Source organism: Lepisosteus oculatus, chromosome 13 (genome assembly GCF_040954835.1).
Source record: "Lepisosteus oculatus isolate fLepOcu1 chromosome 13, fLepOcu1.hap2, whole genome shotgun sequence".
NCBI lineage: Eukaryota > Metazoa > Chordata > Actinopteri > Semionotiformes > Lepisosteidae > Lepisosteus > Lepisosteus oculatus.
Genome location: NC_090708.1, coordinates 1,918,495 through 1,941,683, shown reverse-complemented (window position 1 = coordinate 1,941,683; position 23,189 = coordinate 1,918,495). Strand labels below are relative to the sequence as shown.

At 52.7% G+C, this 23,189-nt stretch overlaps 1 protein-coding gene and 2 long non-coding RNA genes across 5 annotated transcripts in view; 2 read left to right on the top strand and 1 right to left on the bottom strand.

Moving 5' to 3' along the window:
• cp (ceruloplasmin) overlaps positions 1-21,542 on the top strand; it is a 430,985-nt gene extending 409,443 nt beyond the window's left edge. Inside the window, exon 19 of the mRNA XM_069197783.1 lies at positions 21,248-21,542. Coding sequence (XP_069053884.1) covers positions 21,248-21,507 — 260 coding nt within the window. The 3' untranslated portion in view covers positions 21,508-21,542. The remainder of the gene's footprint in view (positions 1-21,247) is intronic.
• LOC138242283 (uncharacterized) lies at positions 9,050-21,241 on the top strand. Of its 2 annotated transcripts, none has more exons than XR_011191492.1 (3): positions 9,050-9,638; positions 10,596-10,842; positions 21,095-21,241. It is a non-coding gene; the product is annotated as an uncharacterized lncRNA (long non-coding RNA). The 2 variants fall into 2 exon arrangements; XR_011191491.1 differs by having other exon boundaries at positions 9,050-9,883.
• LOC138242282 (uncharacterized) lies at positions 14,110-22,498 on the bottom strand. Of its 2 annotated transcripts, none has more exons than XR_011191489.1 (2): positions 21,718-22,498; positions 14,110-15,118 (listed from the first exon to the last, which is right to left on the bottom strand). It is a non-coding gene; the product is annotated as an uncharacterized lncRNA (long non-coding RNA). The 2 variants fall into 2 exon arrangements; XR_011191490.1 differs by lacking the exon at positions 21,718-22,498 and adding an exon at positions 15,573-17,585.
• Positions 22,499-23,189: the final 691 nt, after the last annotated feature.

The following is a 23,189-nucleotide window of genomic DNA, read 5'->3' as shown; positions in this document are numbered from 1 at the left end:
TGCTTTCTGCAGCAGCAGTGTCCCTGCCAGCAGTGTCTGCACCAGTACTTTCTGCACCAGCAGTGTCCCTGCCAGCAGTGTCTGCACCAGTGCTTTCTGCAGCAGCAGTGTCCCTGCCAGCAGTGTCTGCACCAGTACTTTCTGCACCAGCAGTGTCCCTGCCAGCAGTGTCTGCACCAGTGCTTTCTGCAGCAGCAGTGTCCCTGCCAGCAGTGTCTGCACCAGTACTTTCTGCACCAGCAGTGTCCGTGCCAGCAGTGTCTGGACCAGTAGTTTCTGCACCAGCAGTGTCCCTGCCAGCAGTGTCTGCACCAGTACTTTCTGCAGCAGCAGTGTCCCTGCCAGCAGTGTCTGCACCAGTGCTTTCTGCAGCAGCAGTGTCCCTGCCAGCAGTGTCTGCACCAGTACTTTCTGCACCAGCAGTGTCCCTGCCAGCAGTGTCTGCACCAGTGCTTTCTGCAGCAGCAGTGTCCCTGCCAGCAGTGTCTGCACCAGTGCTTTCTGCAGCAGCAGTGTCCCTGCCAGCAGTGTCTGCACCAGTGCTTTCTGCAGCAGCAGTGTCCCTGCCAGCAGTGTCTGCACCAGTACTTTCTGCACCAGCAGTGTCCCTGCCAGCAGTGTCTGCACCAGTGCTTTCTGCAGCAGCAGTGTCCCTGCCAGCAGTGTCTGCACCAGTACTTTCTGCACCAGCAGTGTCCGTGCCAGCAGTGTCTGCACCAGTAGTTCCTGCCTCAGCAGTGTCAGTGGTAGTCACATCTTTTCCTTAGAAAGGACACTACATTTTAAGTTAAAAAAGCCTAGGAAACAGAATCTGATTGGTCAATGTAGTACTTTGTGTTAGGCAATGAGGTAACAGTATGTTCCTACACGTGGAAGCACTTCTTACTCGTTAATTCTTGCACAAGTGTGTAATTACTGTGAGGCCTAGAAGAGCTGGGCACAAAATTCAACATTCAACAAGAATAATGAATCCTCTAGGAGCTGCTGTCCAAATATTGCACAATGTTAGTGGAAATTTGTGTTAATTAAAATAATAAGGACAATAAAAATGACATAACAGAAATGGTGTCTTAGCACTCTCATAACACTCTTTTAATGAGGCAGCATAAATTCAGACACTTCAATTATAGTTTCAGACAAATATGTTAATGAGGAGAACTTATTAAAAGAGGTTGCAGGCGCCCTTCTGTCCTTTTCTCCACTCTCGATAAAACACTTTGACCAGATAACGTCTGTTTTTCCTGCCTGTGATGACCACTGCAGCGCGGTCATGCAGTTCTTTCAGGAGAAAATGCATCACGTTCATACCCAGCAGCTGACCTCAGCTCCTGCAGTCATGACAACAGCAGCCACTCCTGGTTCCCCCTTTCCCAGCTTCTCCTATCCCTGCTGCTGCTTGTGTGACCGAGCTGGCAGGCAAGCTGAGACCTGCTGCCTGGAGACGTGTCCCGGTCTCTGTTCCTGCCCCCCTGCTCAAATCTAGCTTCTTTTACGATTAACCTCATCGGCCTGAGCCTTGTGCCCGGAGGCCCAGAGCCCTCAGCTGTCACCCCTGGTCTGGACCCTCAAGCAGTTCACAACCACCACCCTGTTTCCAATCTGCCGTTTCCTACACAAATTCTGGAGCAGGCTGTTGATGTTTAATTATAATCTCATCATAGTGAGCTCTCTGGGTGTTTCCTATTGGCTTCACCTCCACAGACACAGCACCGAAACTGATAGGACTGTATGCTAGAACTCGCTTACAGCTCCAGCTTTTCACTACAGCTTTTCCTGCTGTTCTGTGTGGTTCATGTGTTACGGTAGTGAACCTTTTCATTCCTTCTCTTATTATCATAATTGTTATGTCTTCTTAAGAACTGGGCCAGAAGGAGCTGCTGTCTTAATAAACTCACTGGTTCTTTGATGTTTTTCCACATCTGTCAGTACTGCTGTGCCACCCTGCCCTCCAGAAAAGATTTGAATCAGGTGAAAACTGTATCCTGTTCAGGAAACTGTAAAGGTTCAGCTTGCGGGGTCCTGGAAGGAGTTAGCGCCTTTCAAAAAAAAAGTTACAGTAATTCATTTTTTTTCTATTTTCTTTCCTAAGCGAAACCAGGCAAGCAAGTGAAAAGATGAACATGAACATCAGCAGTTTTGTCAGTTAGGCTGATGTGGAATTCAGTCTGTGTAATTGACCTGTGTTGCCTTGGGCTACAACACTGATACTTTAAGGAATGCACTGTACTGCAGGAACAAAACCCGGTTATTAGGAAAATGACTTAAAGTATGTTAGCCTTTCTGCGCTGTATTCGTTACCCCCAGTCTGAAAAGTAATAGCTGATCTCATATACACACTCAGATTAGCTAAAACATTTCTTACAGTGCTTTTCCTTTGTTATAGGGGTAGTGACCTGATGCACGGACAGTCTCTCTAATCCTAGACGGGATTTGTGAACATTTCTGTCAGCCATACTCAAACACTTGCCAGAGCAGGGAATGGGGTTATGACACCTGAAATTTTATTGTTTTTTTTTTTTTTTACCATACTGGTACTTTTTATAAACAGAGCAAAGAGCTGAAATTCATCCCTGGTTCAGTTCCCCCAAACCCTTTCCACTGTCCTGACGCAGGGAGTCTCCCCGGTCCCATCCCGCCCTACTCGGGAGGAAGCTGGTGCTCCGCCTGCGAACGGGAGCCGACCCGAGTCCTGACAGGTGCCAGACTCACCTGGGCACTCGTGCAGCTGGCTGCCTGTCAGGCCGCTGAGAGGGGACAGCCGGGCTCGATCCAGCGGACCTCGTCTCCCCCTGTGACTCCCTCCTTGTCCAGCAGCCATCTCACCCTGCAGCTGCCAGCTGGCTGCCCACTGGAGCTCAGCAGTGTGAGCCTGGCCAGTACCTGGGTGGGAGACCTACTGGGAAAGCTAAGGGCAGCTGCTGGAAGAGTTAAGTGGACCACTAGGGGGCGCTCACCCTGCGGTCTATGTGGATCCTAATGCCCCAGTATAGTGACGGGGACACTAGACTGTAAAAAGGCGCCATCCTTAGGATGAGACATAAAACCGAGGTCCTGCCTCTCTGTGGTCATGACAAATCCCAGGATGTTTCTCGAAAGCAGTAAAGGTGTTACCCCTGGTGTCCTGGCCTTTACCAGATTTCCCCCTGGCCTTTACCAGTCATGGCCTCCTAATAATCCCCCTCTCTGAACTGGCTGGCTGCCGTCGCATCATCCAGGTGGGGCTGCACACTGGTGGGGGTGGAGGGGATCCCCGTGACCTGTAAAGCGCTTTGAGTGGAGTGTCCAGAAAAGCTCTCTATTAGTGAAAGCAATGATTAATTATTACTAGGAACAAGTAATGGGTTTATTCCCTGCTGAAAAGAGAAGACAGAAAACACAACGTTTCGGCCGTGGAGCCTTCTTCAGCTGTCTTCTACACCTGAGACCTGTTACTTGTGTCCTTGCAGCCTACGCACGCTGACGCACGCTGACGCACGCTGACGCAGCTCCCCACCTGAACTATTACTGTTCCTTCTTCAACGCCAATGGCACTCCCCCCCGCTGTTTACTGTTTTACCGTGGTTCTTTCACCGGATGGTCTTCCACACCACCGGAATGGGAAAATCCTCCTGCTCCTGCTGAGTGTCGTGGATGCACGGGGCACCAGGATGGGATGCCCGTCCACCGCGGGGCACACGCACACGCACTCGCACACGCAGACGCACACGGGACCGCTCCAGGAACACCGACCCTTGCGTCTTTGGGAGGAAACCAGAACCCCGGGAGGACCTGCCTGTGAACACATGGAGAACGTGCAAGCTCCACACGGAAGGCACCCCGGTGCGGAATCGAACCCGGGACCCTACGGCTGTGAGGCAGCGGGGCTCACCGCCCCTCCACCACCACCCTGCCCTCTATCCCCCCTTTGTTCTTATTTTGCCATACGTCCGCAGGGACATGAAAACCTCATAAAAATGAACCAGGCAGGAAATGACCATTTTGGTCATCCTTGCCGGTCAGCGACGCTGGGAAGTGACAGGGAGCGGCAGCACAGCCCCTTCAGCGCGATCCCCCTGCTGTCCCTGTGTCCGCTGGCTGGAAGAGGGCCCAGAGGGACAGAGACGAGCCACAGGGGAAGGTTTCCACCTGCACGGACTACGACAGAGCAGCTCCCCCTTACTTCTAATTACATCGATCTGCTCCCTCCAGACATGGGTTTCCACTGGAAGAGACTCGTTGTCATTACTGGTTAAGGGATCTCTGATGGACTGTCTCCCGCGCTCCAGGCGATACCTGTTCGGATGCCAATTGGGCATTTTTTCCTCATCCTCCTGATTTCCACTCCTGTTGTCGGGTCGTGTTCCCAAACGGTTTGCACGGACTTCTGTCCCAGGCTTTCCCGGTCGGGCTGGCTCCGAATCTCTTGTTTTTCCATCCTTCTGCGGACGTAGTTTCCTCCTGAGAGTGAAGCCGAAGAGTGTGCTTGAGCTCCGTGCGTTTCAAAGTGGGGTCGCTCTTTTCCAGTATCCGATATCAGGTGTCAGGTAAAGCAGTTGGATAACATATCATACTTCCTGGGTTTTTTATTATCTTGGAATAAGAGAACACATGCTCTTGAGGACCTCAATTAAAATGTTCAGGGAGTTAATTTCCTGGAAAAAAAACATTAAAAAAGCAATTAGCATTGTAACTACACAACTTTCTTTAGTCATGAACTGACCAAATAAAAAAAAAATCAAATTTAACAATATGCAAGATTTTATTTCCATTTTGTTTTACTACAAAAAAATGGATTGTAGGAGCTTTTTCTAAAACGGGGGTGTTTCTGGTCTCTTAAAAACAGTGCAGACACAAACTCAGGCTGCATCGGAACAGAAATCCATCTTCATCCTCTGCCAGGAACGTCGTCCTCTTCAACGCCAAGAGCCTCCCAGTGTCGCCCCACTCCCAGAGTCAGATCGTCCTTCACTGCAGGATGCCTCCATCATGTACTGCAACTACAAATCCAAATGATAAACCTGCCTCCCCTTCTGCGCATCCTTTCTGCTGCAAGTGTGAGGACAGGGGTGTGCAGTCCCCGGTCCAGTGTTGGCGAGTCTTCACTCCACCTCAACTCTCCACAAGTTAAACCTGCTGCTTGCTGGTACCTGTACCAGGGTGTCAGCCTCTCCCCGCCCTGCAGGTGCAGAGACCCAGCAGACACACTGCACCCCAGGGCTGCCCAGCCCGGCCTCGGGCAACACGGTGGGCCAGGGGGCTGTTTCGATCTCTCCCTCATGAGGGCCCGCGCAGTCATCTGTGCAAGGGAGGTGAGATTAAAAACCCCCTAAAATAAAATCACCTGAGCGTTCTTTCTGCGATGCCACCCAACACCAAGTTCCAGACAGCTCGCTCAAGACTGCCTTTTAAGCCTACTCGAGGACCGGGGCGATGAGACAGCACTAACCCTGGACTGTCGCTGCTGGTGTAGTGGAGGGGCGTGACGCAGTGCGCTCCAGCCTGCAGACTGGGCCAGCGTACGCCAGCAGTGAAAAACACTTTCCCCCGGGGGGTGCTGGACTGGCGAGGCTGTGGAGGAGCGTTGTCTTGGCACAGGGGTGCGAGCGTCGATTGAATCGTTGAAAATCATGAGTTTTAAATGCAGAAGATGCAGAACAATACCCTCTTAACAGCAGAGAGTTTCGTCCTTCTTGTTTGGCAAACTAGGCTGCTGCTCATCGTCTCTAATCTATTTGAACACACGAGCGGCTTGAGAAGGCGGGAAAGGAAATCGCGTGCGTCCGAATTCTCTCGCACCTGGTCTCCAAACACACGGCAAGTTAGCATTTCGACTCCTGCTGTTGCACAGCAGACCTCCGCACAGAATCAAGAGAAACCACACATGGCAGAACCTGTCATCAGAGAAACACCTGACAGAAGGAAGAGTCAGCACTCTGCTCCTGTACCTGCCTGGGCCTGCCTCTGTACGAGCATCAGTGTCTTCTGACATCATGTCTGTTTCTCATGCACTGCTGTCAAACTGTGCTTTTTCTGTGCTTTGCAGGAGACGTCCGTCTGTGCTGCTGCGAACTCTAATTATAGAGAAATATGTAGTATGTAATGCCCTCCTCTGTAAGTTTTTACTGTGAAATGTCCCAAATTAATCTGCTACCAGCGCATGGCCCTCAACACCTATTACCACCACACAAATTAACATAAACCTTCCTTCCGTATCGTACCTCAACCTCAGTTCATCTTAAATTACTGTCATGTCTGAGAACAATGATAGCCTGGACACTCACCATTGGACACCATTAGACATATCTAATGGTAGTGTAAGCTTAGGTCCTGTTATTGTAGGTTTATGGGGTTGAGCAGTGTGAAATATTTTTGAGTTGTGTGGAGTTCCTCATTTCGGGTGGTGGATAGGTTTAGGTCGATGTGGCTTTCTGTGTTTTCTGATTGGTTACTGGGGAGACCATGACTGAGAAACAGGAAAGATCAGGAGGAGAGGGAGTGAGGCTTCAGCAGGTGGAAACGAGGCTGTTCAGCGGTAAACTGGACAAAGAATATCCGTCTCCATCCAGACCCCATCCGTACAGGCCGGGTGTTCAACCACCAGCGCACGAGCCCCACAGCTACAGTAGTATTACACACCCTCATGGCCTGTACTGCCCTGCTGGCGTGGTTGTGGGATCAGCGAGACCAGGACGGAGCGCCCTGCTCAGCACAGCCACAGCAGGACGGCCCTCTCAATCAGCCCCTGATGACTTAACGCCGCGCGGAAAACAAGCACCTCGGGCTTCGCCACGCTCCTCCACTTCGTCTTCTCGCCTGGCTGAGGGCGTGTGCCAAGAGGGGCTTCGAGACCTCAAGCTGTCGCAAGCAGAACCCGAGGCCCTGATGACCTGCGGGCGAACAGGAAACCTCTTGTTCTGCCATCTGACAGGCGGGTCATGGGTGCAAGAGGGGCTGTTGTCTGGAAGTGAGCTGACAGCTGAGCCCCCCGGCTTCACTCCTCCTCCTGGACCAGAGGCCTCGGCCTGCCGATGGGCAGGATACACACAGAGTAACGAAGGCCATCACACTGAGATCAGCGAGAGGCTCTCTTCTGTCTCGGGACGCTGTGCTGATGAGCTAATCCTGGTTTCCTGTCCTGTTCCGGCCAACAGCGGCAGGTTGAGCTGAGCCCCCTCTCCAGCGCCCACACGGCGGCAGCCTGCGTCTGTCCGCCCAGGACGGGCTCGGTTATCAGCCCTGACACTTCCTGCCACTCGCTCTCTCCTTGGAGAGATCAGTGTGTCTCTCTCTGCTGACCGGGGCTGTGTGTGTCCAGCACTGTCTCTCTCTCCTGACCAGGGCTGTGTGTGTCCAGCACTGTCTCTCTCCTGATCGGGGCTGTGTGTGTCCAGCACTGTCTCTCTCTCCTGACCAGGGCTGTGTGTGTCCAGCACTGTCTCTCTCTCCTGACCAGGGCTGTGTGTGTCCAGCACTGTCTCTCTCCTGACCAGGGCTGTGTGTGTCCAGCACTGTCTCTCTCCTGACCGGGGCTGTGTGTGTCCAGCACTGTCTCTCTCTCCTGACCAGGGCTGTGTGTGTCCAGCACTGTCTCTCTCTGCTGGCCGGGGCTGTGTGTGTCCAGCACTGTCTCTCTCCTGATCGGGGCTGTGTGTGTCCAGCACTGTCTCTCTCCTGACCGGGGCTGTATGTGTCCAGCACTGTCTCTCTCCTGACCAGGGCTGTGTGTGTCCAGCACTGTCTCTCTCCTGATCGGGGCTGTGTGTGTCCAGCACTGTCTCTCTCCTGACCGGGGCTGTGTGTGTCCAGCACTGTCTCTCTCTCCTGACCAGGGCTGTGTGTGTCCAGCACTATCTCTCTCCTGATCGGGGCTGTGTGTGTCCAGCACTGTCTCTCTCCTGATCGGGGCTGTGTGTGTCCAGCACTGTCTCTCTCTCCTGACCAGGGCTGTGTGTGTCCAGCACTGTCTCTCTCCTGACCGGGGCTGTGTGTGTCCAGCACTGTCTCTCTCCTGACCAGGGCTGTGTGTGTCCAGCACTGTCTCTCTCCTGATCGGGGCTGTGTGTGTCCAGAACTGTCTCTCTCCTGATCTGGGCTGTGTGTGTCCAGACACTTCTCTGGGAGAACACAGATCAGCGAGACCAGGACAGGGCTTTCTGAGTCTCTGTATCTCAGTCATCGTCTCTCTCTCAAACCCTGAACACCCTGAACTGTCTTTTATCAAGTGCCTAATAGACAGGATTTCTATTTCATGTAAGGCAACGATGAATAATTATACCCACTATTAAAGACATTCCTTAAACTGATCTAATCATCAAAGTGCTATTTAAAACGCTTATCAACACCGGTGGCGAGAGCATGATTCCTCCTCTGAATATGCCACGTCTTCTCGACTTCTGCACGTTTTTCGTTTTGAATGACCGAAAGAAACTCCACGTGCGCAGCCTGAGGTAGGTGGCCTCGCCATGCTTAGAGATAACTGCCATGTTTAGAAATGTTGCCTGGACTCGCTCTACCACAGGACCTTATTTAAAAGTCCCAAGGGGATCGTTTCCATATGCCTCTTCTTCTGTGCGCGTTTTCTTCTGTTTTTTTTTTTAAAAAAAAAACAACCCTCACATGTGGAGTTTGTGCCGTTATCCTGCTCCATACCTAGGGATCCTGGCCGTTCCTCTCTGCTGTCACACACCGGGATGAAAAGGGACGACCGCGGGGCACGTGACGCCCAGCCCGTCTTTCAGAGAGCAGTCCGTGCTGCGCCGTCCTGTGTGTTAAAGCCCCGGTTAAGTGCGACTTAGCCGCTCATGCGACATTGTAAAAATAGAAACGGTCTCTTCCGCAGGTGGCGCTGCTTCTCCTAATCTGGCGTGGGCGGGGGGGGCGTGACTGTTGTCTGGAAAAGAGGTGTCGGCGGATCTGGGGCGTTGCGGGCTGCAATTTTCATGTCTGGGGGAGAATGATTTTCATGGGCTGCGCCATCCTGTGCAGGAATAATAAATAATAATAATAATAAAAAAAAATACGAGCGCTCTCCCTCCACCTCACTCGAGAAGCAAGCGCAGAGGAGGAAGGGCCTGGGCCGGGCAGGAATGTCTAAACAAACCGACGTGAACATAAAAAACACCACTAAAGAAAACAGAGCCGTGGAAACGAAAACACACACTAACTAGTACGAGTAGACCTTGCCGACACTTTAAGGCCAGTACAGAACGACAGCACGCTAAAAGCTGCGTCTTCCACCGTGGACATGACATATCGGAAGAACACCGTGGGAAGTGTGCGTGATGAATCAAAAAGAAACCGTGGTTAAAAAACACGAAAGCAACGAGCTGATGAGAAACCACACTTCAGTGCGTCTTTATTATAACAGAGCACTGCAGCGACACTTCCACAGCGAAGCAAACACGCGCCTTCCTTAACCACTGCTGACTTTTCTCAGGCGCAAAAGATAGACACTCAAGCGTTCACAGGTCCACGGGTTTCCTTTTACAGTATTTTATTTTGGTCCGCTTTCTCGTCGGAGCGGTTAGATAACCAGCACTGGAAAAAAAAAAATAGGTTCAGGACCTTCAGAAGTCTGGACTTGTCCCGCTCCCTTCCGTACTATTCAGAAATTTCAACGACTTCTGCTGGAAATGTTCTGTCGTATATAGTGCGCACAGGTGTGTGTGTGTGTATATGTGCACATTAAATAATTGTGGAGGCACACAACTAATTTCAGGCGCGATGACTTCATTGCCGCACGAACACGTGTCCCTCCTATCGGAGCTCCGCCTCAGACACTTCGGGGAGACGGCCGTGCCCTCGGGGTGACATTATATATCCTCGCCGATCACCGCACAGCTGCTCTGGGGAGCTTCGCTCACAGACCGGGGAGCGAGCAATGAAATATTAATTAGCTTGAAAGGTTTGCCTTGTGTGGACGAAGGGGGGTGGGGTTAAGTGTGTGTTAGGGTATTATCATTCCCATTGAGTTCTAGGACAATATCCCAGTCATTCTGAAGGTCTGTGACACCATTTATTCGTCAGTGAAATGCTAGTGTTAAGGATATCAACACCAGAATGCAAGCAGAACTGCTGCACCACCCTGGGACTTTGTGTTAGCTTCTGATCTGTTGTCTTATGTATTATAACAAGAACCTCTTGCAGAATTTGCCTTCTAATTGTCTCATTGTTTTCTGTTTACCGGATCTCATTACAGCGTAGCTACTGAAGTAAAACTTGGGGTTTTCCTTTAGAATGCAGAGTTAATTAAGCCTCGTTCGAAGACTACTGTGCAGAAAAAAACAACAACCTTTTTTCACAAACAAGCAAGGACCCAGTGCGAATTCCAGTGCGAGATCCTGAGGGCCCGGAATATGCTGATACCGAGACTGTTTGACAGTTTAAAGATGAATCCGTGTTTGAGAAGAGCTCATCACTCAGCAGTGCTTTCGCTGAGTTCCTGAACATATGTGCAAAGGCGCACAGATTAAAATTATTTTGCATAATTTGTAGTTCTAACATTTGCAATAGTGTTTTGATGCAAACGGCTGTTTAGGACCACTAAGAATGAAACACCTTTTAGTTTATTTGAAAAAGATATAATGGGCAAATGTATTCCGTCCTCTACATCACAGATGGCCAACTGCAATCCGGCCTGTAGCACCACAAGCCAGCACACCCCCGAGACAACTCCCTCTGCCTGTCCCGGGGCTGCTCCGACACGCTGTGCAACAGGAGGCGGACCCTGCGCGGAGGTCTGGAGGGAGATCAGGAGAGGAGGAAGGGAAAGATGTCGGCAAAGCGTCAGACGACATCGCGGTCGAGGACGAGCTCCGGCTTCGAGGCCAAGGGGACGGTTAAGGTGGGGGAAGAGCAGCACAGGTGAGGTCAGGCGTTCCAATACCGAGCAGTAATCTGGGAGCTGAGAGGCCTCGAATATCTCCGGGGGTCGAGGGCGCGGCAATGAGGGAGCTGTCCTGATTGGTTAATTGATTAGAATCCGGCTGGCAGCAGCAGGAGGGGGGGTGCTCTGGGGGCCTGGACCGGTGTCTTTCATGGGAGTGAGGGGTGAGAAGAGTCTCGGCTCGACGCGCACGTCCGGACGGCTGGAGAGCACTCCGGGATTGTCAGGAGCGCCGCGGACAGCAGAGGCGTGAAGGCGGGGCGAGCCCGTCCTGGGAGCGGGGGCGAGGCCGGCGGGGCTCTGGGAGGGCGAGGGCGCTGGAAAGGCAGGGAGCGACGTCACCAGCGCCGCCCCGCGTGGCTGACGGGGGGGTTGAAATCCATGGAATTAACGCTTTTCCGTTCGGATGCCAAACTCTTTATGGCAGCTGTCGCCCTGCAGGTGATCCCCATTAAAAATGTTTTGGACCAAATAGTCAATTGATCCACAACTGGGGAATTGACCTCTGGTTGGTCCTCTGCGGTGGCCCTCTGGAGGCTCTTCAGGCTCCACGCAGAACAGCACAGAGCAGCAGGCAGACTCGAGGCCAAAGCGCTGGGGTCTCCGGAAGGCTTGGTCCAGCAGCCCGCTCTCTTTACTCTGAGTGGTCCTGTGGCCACGGCCATAAACTGGACGAGCGGCTTTGTTCCCCCAGCTGTTGTCAGGCCAGGACACGCCGAGGGAGAGACAGAGACCGACGGGGCCTCCTGAATTCCTTTATACTCGCTTCCCAAAACAGGCCAAGAGAGCAAGGAACTCTGTTGCCTCGGTGCGCGGCAGGGGATGAGATATGCACAACCACTAAAATCTGAAGAGTTGCGAACTTTACTTGACCAGACTGGGATCTCCCCAGAGGCCAGGGCAGGGGGGGGGCTGTGGGTTCTTTATTGTTCTCAGAGCAGGAATCATTCATGAAGAGCAGCAGCCTCTCTCTACTCACTCCATTAACTCCGGGGAAGGCCATGTGCTTTTCTCTCTGAATAACGGTGTTTTGAGAGTTACAAGAAAGAATAAAGGCATCTGAGATAGCAGTATAGTAACATAGGCTTGGATGTACTGATCTCACTGGATTCTAACAAATTAAAGGAAATGATGCCTGCCTTATCCACAAGCAAATAATTTCGGTTAATTAATTTTTTTTTTCACAAGGGTAGCAATTATAGTTAAAACATGAATCTACAGTCCATGGTTATTCTTCACACAATAAGTACATTTAACACTGTCTGAGGCAGTAAAAGCAGTTGTGAGATGACGTGCAACAGTCTACCTAACAAAAAAATCAGCAAAAACAAACTACACCCAAGGTGACTCTGTGCCTTTACAGTCCTTGAAAGATATTGGCGATATTCCTCCTGGATATCCAGCTTCCTTGCAATGAGGAAGCCCCATAACACTTCAGAATTCCAGAAACTTCCTTTAAAGAAGGCGGAATCTTTGGGAATCGTGACTCACTTCTGGGAATTGGCCTTCCTGCAGTTTCACTAAAAGCCCCCGTATTCCGCAGGCTCTCTCCCGCCTGGGAGCAGGGCCTGCTGTCGGGGGCGTTGCCCGAACACGCCGGGCCCTGATGCTTTGCCTGCCGGAGTCCGGACATGTTTGAGGAAAAGGGCGCAGTCTGCCTGCGGCGCGGCGGAAGACGCACGGTCCCGGGTCCCAGGAGGCCTTGCTTGTCGCTGGGCCAGTAGGTGGCGCTCTTCTGTCAGCTCTGACGCCTCTGGCAGGGCGGGGGATGGGCTCAGTGGTAGGATTAGCAAGACGTGCTCCGAACGGCCCGTGAGCCGACTTGGCTGCCCTGGCCAGCTCTGGAAAGGCAGCAGAAGCAGAGTGCTGGAAAAACCCTGCATGACACTATATCCCACCGGGGAGAGGGTGGGGGCTGGAGCTGTCTCAATCTCCAAATAACAGCTAATCATTTATAAACCTTTTCTCGTCCCATAGGATCCCGCAGTGCTCCATGCTTAGCGGAGCAGCCCCACCACAAGCACTGCAGATCGGGGGGAGGGGGGGGAGAGAAACTGCTTCAGCAGCTGAATCCGGGGAAACTTTAGGGAGGCCAGAATGTAAAAGCCAAAGTGTGGGATTGAGCCAGCTCACCCTCTTCTTAGGAACAGCCCTGGGATCTTCAACGACCAGATAGTCAGGACAGTTTCGTCCGAAGGATGGCACCTGCTTGGTTACAACGTCCTTGGTCACCAAACTGGGAAAATGGTTTGGAAATTCTGTTCCAGAGGGGACAGCGCCTCCTACTGGTCCACCAACTTATATCGGCAACCTGGTTTTCCCTAGAGGCCTCCCACCCCAGTACTGTTCAGACCCTTCTGACACCAGGCTAGAACATGTAGTGTTGCTGTCACACTGTTAGCAACGTGTCAAAGGGCTCTCTAATCCACAGTAAGCTAACTGCAATATTTTCCTGTGTTGATCTGCCACTCATGGAAGAATCACTGGAATAGTTGCTGGGCATCATTAGGGACCTCGTAGGTTTTCCTTCTTGACGTGGTGCGCGTCGGTGCCATGTCTCCTGCAAGCCTACAGATCAGTGCCCACAGCGGCTGGTCACAGGCTCGGCCCGGCCCAGGTGCCCACAGTGCTTCGCACACAGGAAACGTTTCGCAGGCGGACTGTCGGGCCCAGAAGAGCCTCGTCTCACGCGTCAGGAGAGGCTGTTGGGTCCACTGCTGGGTGACGGGCTTAGTGCCTCGTGCAGCAGAGCAGGGGCTCTGGGGCTCCGGACCTGCGCCTGTGGCTCGTCTCCTGGTTGCCGGTTCGTATCCTGCAGCCGGCAGAGGAATCCTACTCTGTTGGGCCCCTGAGCAAGGCCCTTCACCCCAACTGCTCCAGGGGCGCCGTATAAATGGCTGACCCTGTGCTCTGACCCCCAGCTTCTCTCCCTGTCTGTGTGTCTCATGGAGAGCAAGCTGGGGTCTGCGAAAAGACAAATTCCTAATGCAAGAAATTGTATGGGGGCCAATAAAGGGATCTGATCTGATCTTCTGACTGCTGGTGCTGCCTCTGCTCTGGGTGCACTGTTTCCGCTCAGCTGCGGGGCTCGTGAAGCCTGGCCCACTGTGAAAAGCCAATGAAGTCAAACAAGAGGTGTTTTGTAGCAGGTATGTAGCAGGTTTTGTAGCAGGTCGGTCTTCTGTACCGACAGGCTACTCGTGCGCGAGTGCTGAGGATTGCGAGCAGCAAAGCCCCGTTTTTCCGGCGCACATAGCTCTATAGGGGCTATAAAAGGAGCATCCAAGTGAAGTTCACGATATTCCTCTGCATTGTCTCCTTCCGCGGGCTATGGTTTATTGCCTGTGAACGGCCCTTCAGCCCGCCTGCGTTCGCTCATTCTCCTCCATCCCCAGAGCAGCTGCAACTCTGCTCACAGCAGGGGCTCCCTCAGACAGGGCTCTTCAAACCACAGAACCTCAGACATTTCAGGAAAGAGAAACAGCTTCGCAAAAGCACGGCCCTGCAAAAATATCTATATGTTTGTTGGGGGGTTCAGATTGGAACGGCGATTCAAGGGCAGCTGGGTCAGCATGCGTAGGCTGCAAAGGAACAAGTTAAAGGTTTATTCCAGCTGAAAAGAGAAGAAAGAAAACACAATGTTTCGGCTGTGGAGCTGTCTTCAGCTTTTAAACACCCGAAGAAGGCTCCACGGCCAATACGTTTTTCTTCTCTTTTCAGCAGGGAATACACCATTACTTGTTCCTTTGCTGTTTCCAAGGCTATCATCTGAAGAATTGTGAGACAGTGAGTTGAAGGATCGTGTGTTCCTCAATGAATTAGCAACGCTGGCTTTGCTCCTTAATTAGCAGTGGAGATTGGGAGAAATAATTTATTTTGCCTGGGGGCTTTTGAACTCCAGCTAGATAAAAAATAAAAAAGTCCGTATGGCTGTAATAGTTCAGGTGGGGAGCTGCGTCAGCATGCTTAGGCTGCAAAGGAACAAGTGATAGGTTCATTCCCCGCTGAAAAGAGAAGAGAGAAAACAACGTTTCGACTGTGGAGCCTTCTTCAGGTGTAAGAACGTTGTGTTTTCTTTCTTCTCTTTTCAGCATGGAATACACCTATTCCTTGTTCATATGGCTATAATGTTGCATTACCTGTTTACTCATTAGAACGGAGAACAATATCATTATGTTGGTTACAAGCGTCCATGAAGGGATTGCTGCTTCAGATTGCTCTGTGTCCGTACACGCACTCGGCCCGCACACCGCGCTGGAAAGAAAGAATTATTTTTGATTATGGTACCTGGGCGGGACAGAGACAGACACAGAGGGGAAGGACGGAGAAAAGAGGAAATGAGAGAGAAGGAGAGAGTGAAAGAGAGCGGAACAGAAAGAGAGATAGGGGTGATGTGCTGGGGGGGAGGTGCCGAGCAGCGATAAATATTCATATTCCCTGACAGAGGCTCTTCTGTGGTATATTTCCATAAGCTGCTTGGCGAATGCAAGAGGACCGTACCACTGCAGCAGAGAGGGGGGCGGCGGGGGAGGACGGGAGTGGTTTATGCGCTGGCCTCTTGTGTCATGAGCTGGCCCAGCGCTCGAACCGTAGGACCCGGCTCGTCCGAGCCTCGCACCTCGCACCTCGCTCCTCCACCGGGCCGTCCAAAACCCGTCCCGTAAATCAAAATCAAACGTGAGCGCACACTAGGCCAAACAATAAATACACTCCGCTGTCCCGACATCAGAACCCGTCTTGTTGTTCACGCCGCGCCGTGCACAGTGTTTCACGCCAGGAAACGGCCCGTCGCCGGTGACAATCGCGGCCGGCGAGGAGCGCCGATCACCGGGCTGTGCTTCTGCTCCGCTCCGCCCACATCGGTCTCCTTATCGGTCAGGGCGGAGGGTTTGTTTCAGCCCGAGAGGAAGCGGGCGGCTGTAAGATTACAATCCCCCGTAATCGGTTTGTTTGGGTGTTTTTGGGGGGTTAAAATGTGTCTCGCTTTGAAAAGCGGGTATTTTAACAACGGAAACAATCCTTGTGGGGAAGATTAATGATTTACCAGGAGGCACACGGTCCACACGCTGTACTTTTTTTTTTTTCCACCGCCGTCCAAGGTACAGGCGGGACACACAGGGATACAGCGACTTCTAGCAAATTCTGTTCCAACGCAAATATTGCAAAACACTTTCCGAGTGTTTTCAGAGCTTCTTGCTTCAGAGAAATGACCTGCGTCCCGTTTAGGGAAAGTGAAATCTCTTGGAAATCTTTACAACAGAATGGTACTGAAAGTAAGCTAAAGAGAATCAAAATTAAACACGATTTTCGACCCCCCAAAAATGGTCGTGAGAATGATCTGGTTCTAACTGAAGCAAATATTCCATGGGCACATAATGTGAGCGTTGTTTGATTTTACATTAAAAAAATAGTATTGTATTATAAACAGCAGAGAGTCTACCGTGCCTCATTGAAAAACAAGACCAAAATGTTTTTTTTAAAAAAACGAGAACAATTACAATCAGGATTTGATGGGTTTAATAAATTGAGAGCCTTTTGGACTGTGTTTGAAATGCCCTAGGAAACTATCACCGCTTGCTCGCGTCTGAATTTAATCATTTACTCATTTAGTAAACGGCGTCACTCAATGTACCCAACAGCTCGGGAGATTGGGTCGTCTATACCGGTTCGGTAGATGAACAGCTACCAGCTCCAAGACCTATACAGCGACAGTATCTCACCCTGTAACAAGCGCCAGAATCTCAGACACAGACAACTTGCAAAACAAAAATCTTTCATAACCATTTTTTTTCCTTCTGAATACAATAAGCATGTTGTGACACATCTTGATTCGGGATGGAGAAGGATTTTTTAAAAAGAAATGCAAAGCATAATGCAAATTAAATTATGATGCATAAAACATAATTTCTTAATAGTACCCACGGCTGTGTGTGTGTGTGTGTTGCACTCACTCGCACACAGGCCTGGGGGGTAACAAGCTCCTTCCGGAACGAGAACAATCGGAATAATTGTTCATTAATTGTGTGGGGGGCGGGGGAGAGAGGTACAGGTGACCCCCACACTGAGCTGAGCGGGGATTCTGCCGGACAGCTCTCTGCCGCCTCCAGCCCCGCTCCGACTTGACCCTTTGAGCACAAGGAAAGACGCAGGCGAGGCGGAATCTCGCCCGTCTGGCAGTTAGCAGCAGCAGCTGATCGATACCTCGATCTCAGTCAGTCCTTCCCTGAAAGAAGCCAGGACATTGGCTGTTATCAGGGATAACACCCTTCCCCACTGCTCCCGTCTCCCGAGTCCGGATCCGCGCACACAGCGGGCGTCACCCGTGTAAAACCGCCGCTGCCACACTGGTCGTGTTCAAGCAGGGGGCTCGTCGGGACAGGCGCAGGGGCAGCGCAAGACTTGGCCTGCGGGGGCTGGTGTCGGTGCAAACGGCGCCCGTCCGAAAAACGGACAAGGTCTTACACCTCGCGGCCCCCGTGAGGCGAAACCCTTTCCACGGGCGCTTTCCCCGGCGCCTACCCCCGTCAGCTGCAGCCTGCAGCTTCACTCGCTTCAGGCCTGTGCGTGTACGGGCAGGGTGGGTAGTGAGGACAAGGTTATTACTGCGCTCGGATTACACAACCACAGATAAAACTGCCTGCAGCAGAAGCAGCTCTCTGCCCGAAGGTGGCAAGACTCCCTTTCTTGGAATAACGATAAAAGATCGGGAGGGGACCCATTCCCCCCCCCCCCAAAAAAAAAAAAAAGAATCCTGAAAATTAAAAGAAAATCAAGGATGATTTTATCACTGGAACTTAAAAAACTCCCCTTTTAGTAAGGCTGCGTGAAAAGACGTCGCCAGCGCAGGACGGGCGCCGGAGAGCCCGCAAGCGGCCATCTTCAGCACACACTCCTGCTCCTGCAGGCCGGGGGTACCCCCCCGCGCCCGTCTCCGCACCCAGGGGAGGGCGCGTACAAAGCTGAGGTAACCGTCCATGACCGGATTATACGCGGTATCTGAAAAGGGCAGCGCTCGCCATCTGTGTGAGATTGAGTTATCATGAAATACCATTAGCACGAGTGAATCTAATAAGGATACACCCGGCTCCTCTTCTGTAGAACGGGTTAGGCCACCAACACTCGCCGGGAGCCCCGGCTACTGCGTGTGTGAGTGTGTGTGTTCGAGATTGAGCGTTTGAACGTGAGAGAGTGTGAGTGTGTGTGTGTGTGATTTTGTGAAAGTGTGTGAGAGGGAGTCACAGTGTTTGTGTGTATGTATGAGTGAGTATGCGAGTGAGTGTGTTTGTGTGTGTGTTTGTGAGTGAAAGTGAGTGTGTGTGTTTGAGTGAGAGTGTGTGATTGTATGAGTGAGTATGCGAGTGTGTGTCTGTGAGTGTGTTTGTGAGTGAAAGTGAGAGTGAGTGTGTGTGTATGAGTGAGAGTGTGTGATTGTAAGAGTGAGTATGTGAGTGTGTTTGTGTGTGTGTGAGTGTGTGTGTTTGTGTGAGAGTGAGTGTGTGTGTATGAGTGAGAGTGTGTGATTGTATGAGTGAGTATGCGAGTGTGTGTTTGTGTGAGTGTGTGTTTGTGTGAGTGAGTGTGTTTGTGAGTGAAAGTGAGTGTGTGTGTTTGTGTGTGAGACTGAGTGAGGTTAAGCCTGAGACTGATCCGGGTCTGTTCTCCTGGAGACCAGGGTGAATCATGCCTCTGCAGGGCTCCTTCACAGCCCCAGCACAGAGGGGAGCCAGCCCAGGCGGCCCCCACGACGTCCCCCACTCTCGCACTCTTCCCACTGCTTGGACACAGTGGACACTGAAACGAGTGAGAAAGGAAACGAACCCCTTTTCTTTCACTGGCTCAGGGCCACACTGGGTCAGGTCTGGCCTGACAGGACCCCGAGGAGAGCAGCAGCTCGTCGGGATGGGGTGCCAGTCTCTCCTCAGGCCTGACCCCCCCGAGGTGCTGCATCAGACACTGAGACATGAGCAGGCCAGTGGGGCGGGGGCTGTAGCACACACAGGCGGTGCCAGCAGGACCGTCGCTCCGGTCCGACGGACCCCAACGCGTCCAGCAGCAGAGCAGAAGTCCTGAAAGGTTAAATAAGGAGACCTCCTCCGCGCCACGCTGACAAACACGCTGAGGGCATCTGGGAGGGTCCTGCTGGCCTCCATTTCACCCGGGCCGAGACTCGGTGCCGCAGCTCGAAATGCCCCAGACACCTCACAGACTGTGCCCGGGGGGGAGGGGGCTCCTAGCAGATCTCGGCAGCTGGCAGTTTCCAACAGTGGCGCTCAGCAGCCAGTCCTACAGAAGGAAAACAGCGGCCGTGCCCGAGACTAGTCTGCCCGCTCGGAGCCGCCCGGCCTGCAGCCTCGAGCCAGGACGTGACACAGCTCGTCTTCTTCCCTGTTCCCACACTCTGCACAGCCGGCGAAGCACACGTTTCCCGAGGGACAGCGCAGACAGACAGCAGAGTGCATCCTGGAAAGCTGAGAACAGGAAGCCGAGAGCCGATTATTGCAGCCGTTAACAAACACTGCGATTCAGATAGAGATGTCCACGTTGCCTTCCCTCTCCTTATCTATCCAAATTTCATGTCCTTTCAACCTTTTTCCTGCTGCTGCTTTCAGTGCTGAAGGAACTGGGGCCCTTACTATATGTAAAGCACTGTGGTGTCCTTCAGAGTGGAACGCTCTTTTTAAATGCAATTCGTTATTCAGTACATGAGGTCCCCTCTCTCCTGCAGCTTGGCTGCCTGCTGTGCTGAGGGAGGAGAACGGAGCCGAGCCAGTGTCTGTCTCACCAGCCAGCCCCGAGAGCAGGCAGGGCACCCTCCTTCAGGCTTCGCCACTGCCCGCTCTTTCTGCAGTTTCCCCCACCAGCAGGTGACGGAGTCGCATCTTAATGAGCTGCAACTGCGAGGCCGATCAAGAGGCTTCGGGGGCGCCGTGGGAGGGCCCCGACGGACCTCTAATGGAACAAAACAGAGCCCTGCGCCGCGGCTCTTAAACTGTGCCCAGCAGGCCGGAGAGACCCCACAGGCCCGAGCGAGCGGCCCGTCTGGCGCGGTTCAGCCGGCGAGCAGCGCTCCTGCAGGGGTGACCCCGGCCGGCGCTCGGATTAGACACAGCCCTCGGAAACTAATCCCCCCCGCTGCCCTTGGAGGGTCACAGCTCAGGAGCTCTGCCCCCTCCCCCGGAGACGCCTGCTTGCCCCGGCTGTCGGGGGTTACGGGCAGACACGGGGGGACAGGTGGGACTCGTGGGGCGCGGCGCTGCGACACTGTGGGCACAACTGGAGCAGGGGGGTGGGAGCACCCGCGGGCGCCGTCTGAGGAAGGCCAGCACGGGGCCGCCTGTGAGCAGACACTGGCAGAAAACAGGGCTGGATCACTGGCTCCGCAAGGCACGCGTGCGCTCGTATCCGAAACCTAAACAAATAACGAAACCAGGGAAAGTGTTCCTGAGCCGGTTCGCTTTATTGTGCAAGAGCAACCCTCCTTTATTCCGGGCGGCTTCTCCTTCCGCAGAAGCCGAACATCTTGACTTTGCTGTTTCTGAGCGTTGGCTCAAAGCGCCGAACATAAATAGCTGCTGAGCCAGTAGGCGGGCGGAGCCATGGCAACCGCAGCTCAGGTTTGATGTCACGGCCAATTGCCATGGCAACCAGCCCAGATTGCCTGTCACAGCATGAGGTCAATGTTTCCATGGAGACAGACCAGCTGAGCAATAATCTAGCCTTGTTTTGCACTGGGTGTATCAGCAGGGGAGGGAGGCATATGTCACCGAGCTGTGTGCGGGGAGCCGCATCGCTGTCCCTGAATTCTCCCCGGGCGGGGGGGGGCAACATTTAATACCCAAACCCCAGAGAGGCTCTGCAGCTCTCAGGCTAAGGGACCTGGCATGAGTCAAGTTAAAAAATAAATGACAACATCTTGGTCCCCCGGCCTTGGGAGGATGCCAATGATCATCAACGTGTCGACTCACAGGTGTCCTCTCCCGCTGTCCCCCTGCAGTCCTGCACACCGAGTGAGACAGGCCACACTCTCATTGCAACAGCCTCGCTGGCGCCCTTTGCCTCGGTAGGACATTTCCAGCAAAAGGAGCAACAAAACACCGTGTGGCTCCGTATGAGCACAGCAACCTTGGGCACAACCTTGGGCGCACACTGAATCACCGCCCCCCCCGCCTTTAAATAGCGCCCCGGGCCGCCAGGGAGCCTCTGTTTATTTCCAGCCTCTTCTCCTCCCAGTGCAGCAGACAGCAGACCTGCTCCCCCGCCGCCGTGAACAGCCCAGCGGCCCAGACACCCGCCCGCAGCCCGAGGGGGGGGGCGGTCCCGTCAGACCCCGGGCTCGACCCGACCGAGACGCACTGCCTGGGCCCCCCTCCCCGCGCCTCCCAGAGCCCCGCAGAGCTCTCCCAGCTCCGCACGCTAGAGGCCCCCAGAGGGATAAACCACTTTCCCCGGGACACCGGCTGCTGCGCTCATCGCCTGGCGTCTGCTGCCACCTAGCGACACAACGCGGGACTGCTGCTGGGTCGCCACACGGGGCCCGTGTCGGCAGCGCCGCCTACCGAAACAACACGCGATGGGCGACGTCCCGGCTACGCCGTCTGCGAATTTCGGGGTACTTCTTTTCCATTCCTGTGAAGCCAACGTAATACCGGCGACAAAATAAAGTTCTGTTTGCAACAAACGTGCAAAATGTATCCTTAATACCCCGCTTCTGCTCCCCCCCAAAATAAAACCACCTTAGAGCCCTGCTCAGCTGCCTCTCAGCTTCCAGTCCAGAGGTGAAACCCCCCTGAACCCCCAAAAGCACATTCTGGGGACAGGGAGGAGCCTGACTGTTACCTGGAAGAAACTCTTACCTGCGTATTGAAGAGACAGCCTAGTGCGTTACGATCAGTCATCTAAAAAAAGTGCAAGTAATAAGCTTTGGGTAATCGAATCGCTGAAGAGCCTACTGTGCCACAAGTCCATTGCATCACAACCGTATGTGAAGGGTCAAGAGTCTGCTAAGAGGGAAATCAGACCAGAAGTGAGAGCAGGAATTGGCAAAACGCAAAATGACAGCATAAGGAAAAAAATGTAGGCGAAGTCAGCGCTAGCAAATTGAGAACTGCGGACCGCAGCATCGAGGTAATCTTTCCGAAGACGCAGTGAAGACGGATGGTCTTAACTCTAACAAGGAGCTTGCCGGTGAACTAAATCATTATCATCTTGGGTTCTGACAAGTGGAGGAGGAATCTGCGACACAGCGCAGTTCAACTCGTTTCAAGAGAACACGCCAGGCAGGGCCGGGGACGCGACATCATCGGTGGGCAGGCACCGAGGTCAGGAGCCGCGCAGCTCCGTACCGGAGGTCACTTTATTTGCAAAATATCGCTGAACCGCCAGAAAGGACCCAAAACTGCATCTTTGCGTACTTATAAAAAAAAAACAGCCAACACCAGTTTCAAAACATAATTCCCCCCAAGACTTTAAATGATTTCAGGACGGTGGCACTGACCCCTTTAGTTGTGAAATCACTTGAGAAAATCGATAACAGGCAGCACCTACTGGATCCCACGCAGTTGGCCAACAGGGCTGAAAGAGGAGTCGAAGATGCTTCCCTGACATAACTGAAACTCAGGTGGGGGGCTGCGTCAGCATGCGTAGGCTGCAAAGGAACAAGTAATAGGCTTACTCCAAGCTGAGAGGAGAAGAAAGAAAACACAACCTTGTGCTTTTTCTGCCCCTTTCAGCGTGGAATAAACCTATTACTTGTTCCATTACTGAAACTCTTCTGTTCACATCCAGAAGGTCCCAAGACACACGCCCAGCTTTTATTTAGATTTCTCCTCAGCCTTTAACACCATTCGGCCACATCTGTTAGTGGCGAGATTACTCTCACATTTTAATCTGGACTTTAATTCTATAGGTTTGATTTGAGACATTTCGAGCAATAAATCACAGGGAGTGAGGGCAAATGGTTTTTGCTCTGCCTATCAGAGTCGCGCTGATTTTCCTTCTTGTATCAGGGCTGTGTGCTGTCCCCCATCCTGTGCATTCTGGTCACAGACAGCTGTAGAAGCCCTGGAGAGGACAGACATGCTGACGTCTGCTGATGACTCTGCCAGTCTGCTCCAAGACTTGTGAATTATGATGTTGATCGGCCCTTCCTCCCGCTCGATGTTTCTGTTGTGATAACTGATCATAGAAAGCAACCACTAGCTGCAGAACCAACAGTCACCGAGGAGCAAGAAACTGAAATTGTCAAGTTACAAATATTTTCGTACGCTTGTTAATAACCTTTGAGGAAAACAACCCCATATGTAAGATTGCTCTTCCTGAGTACACC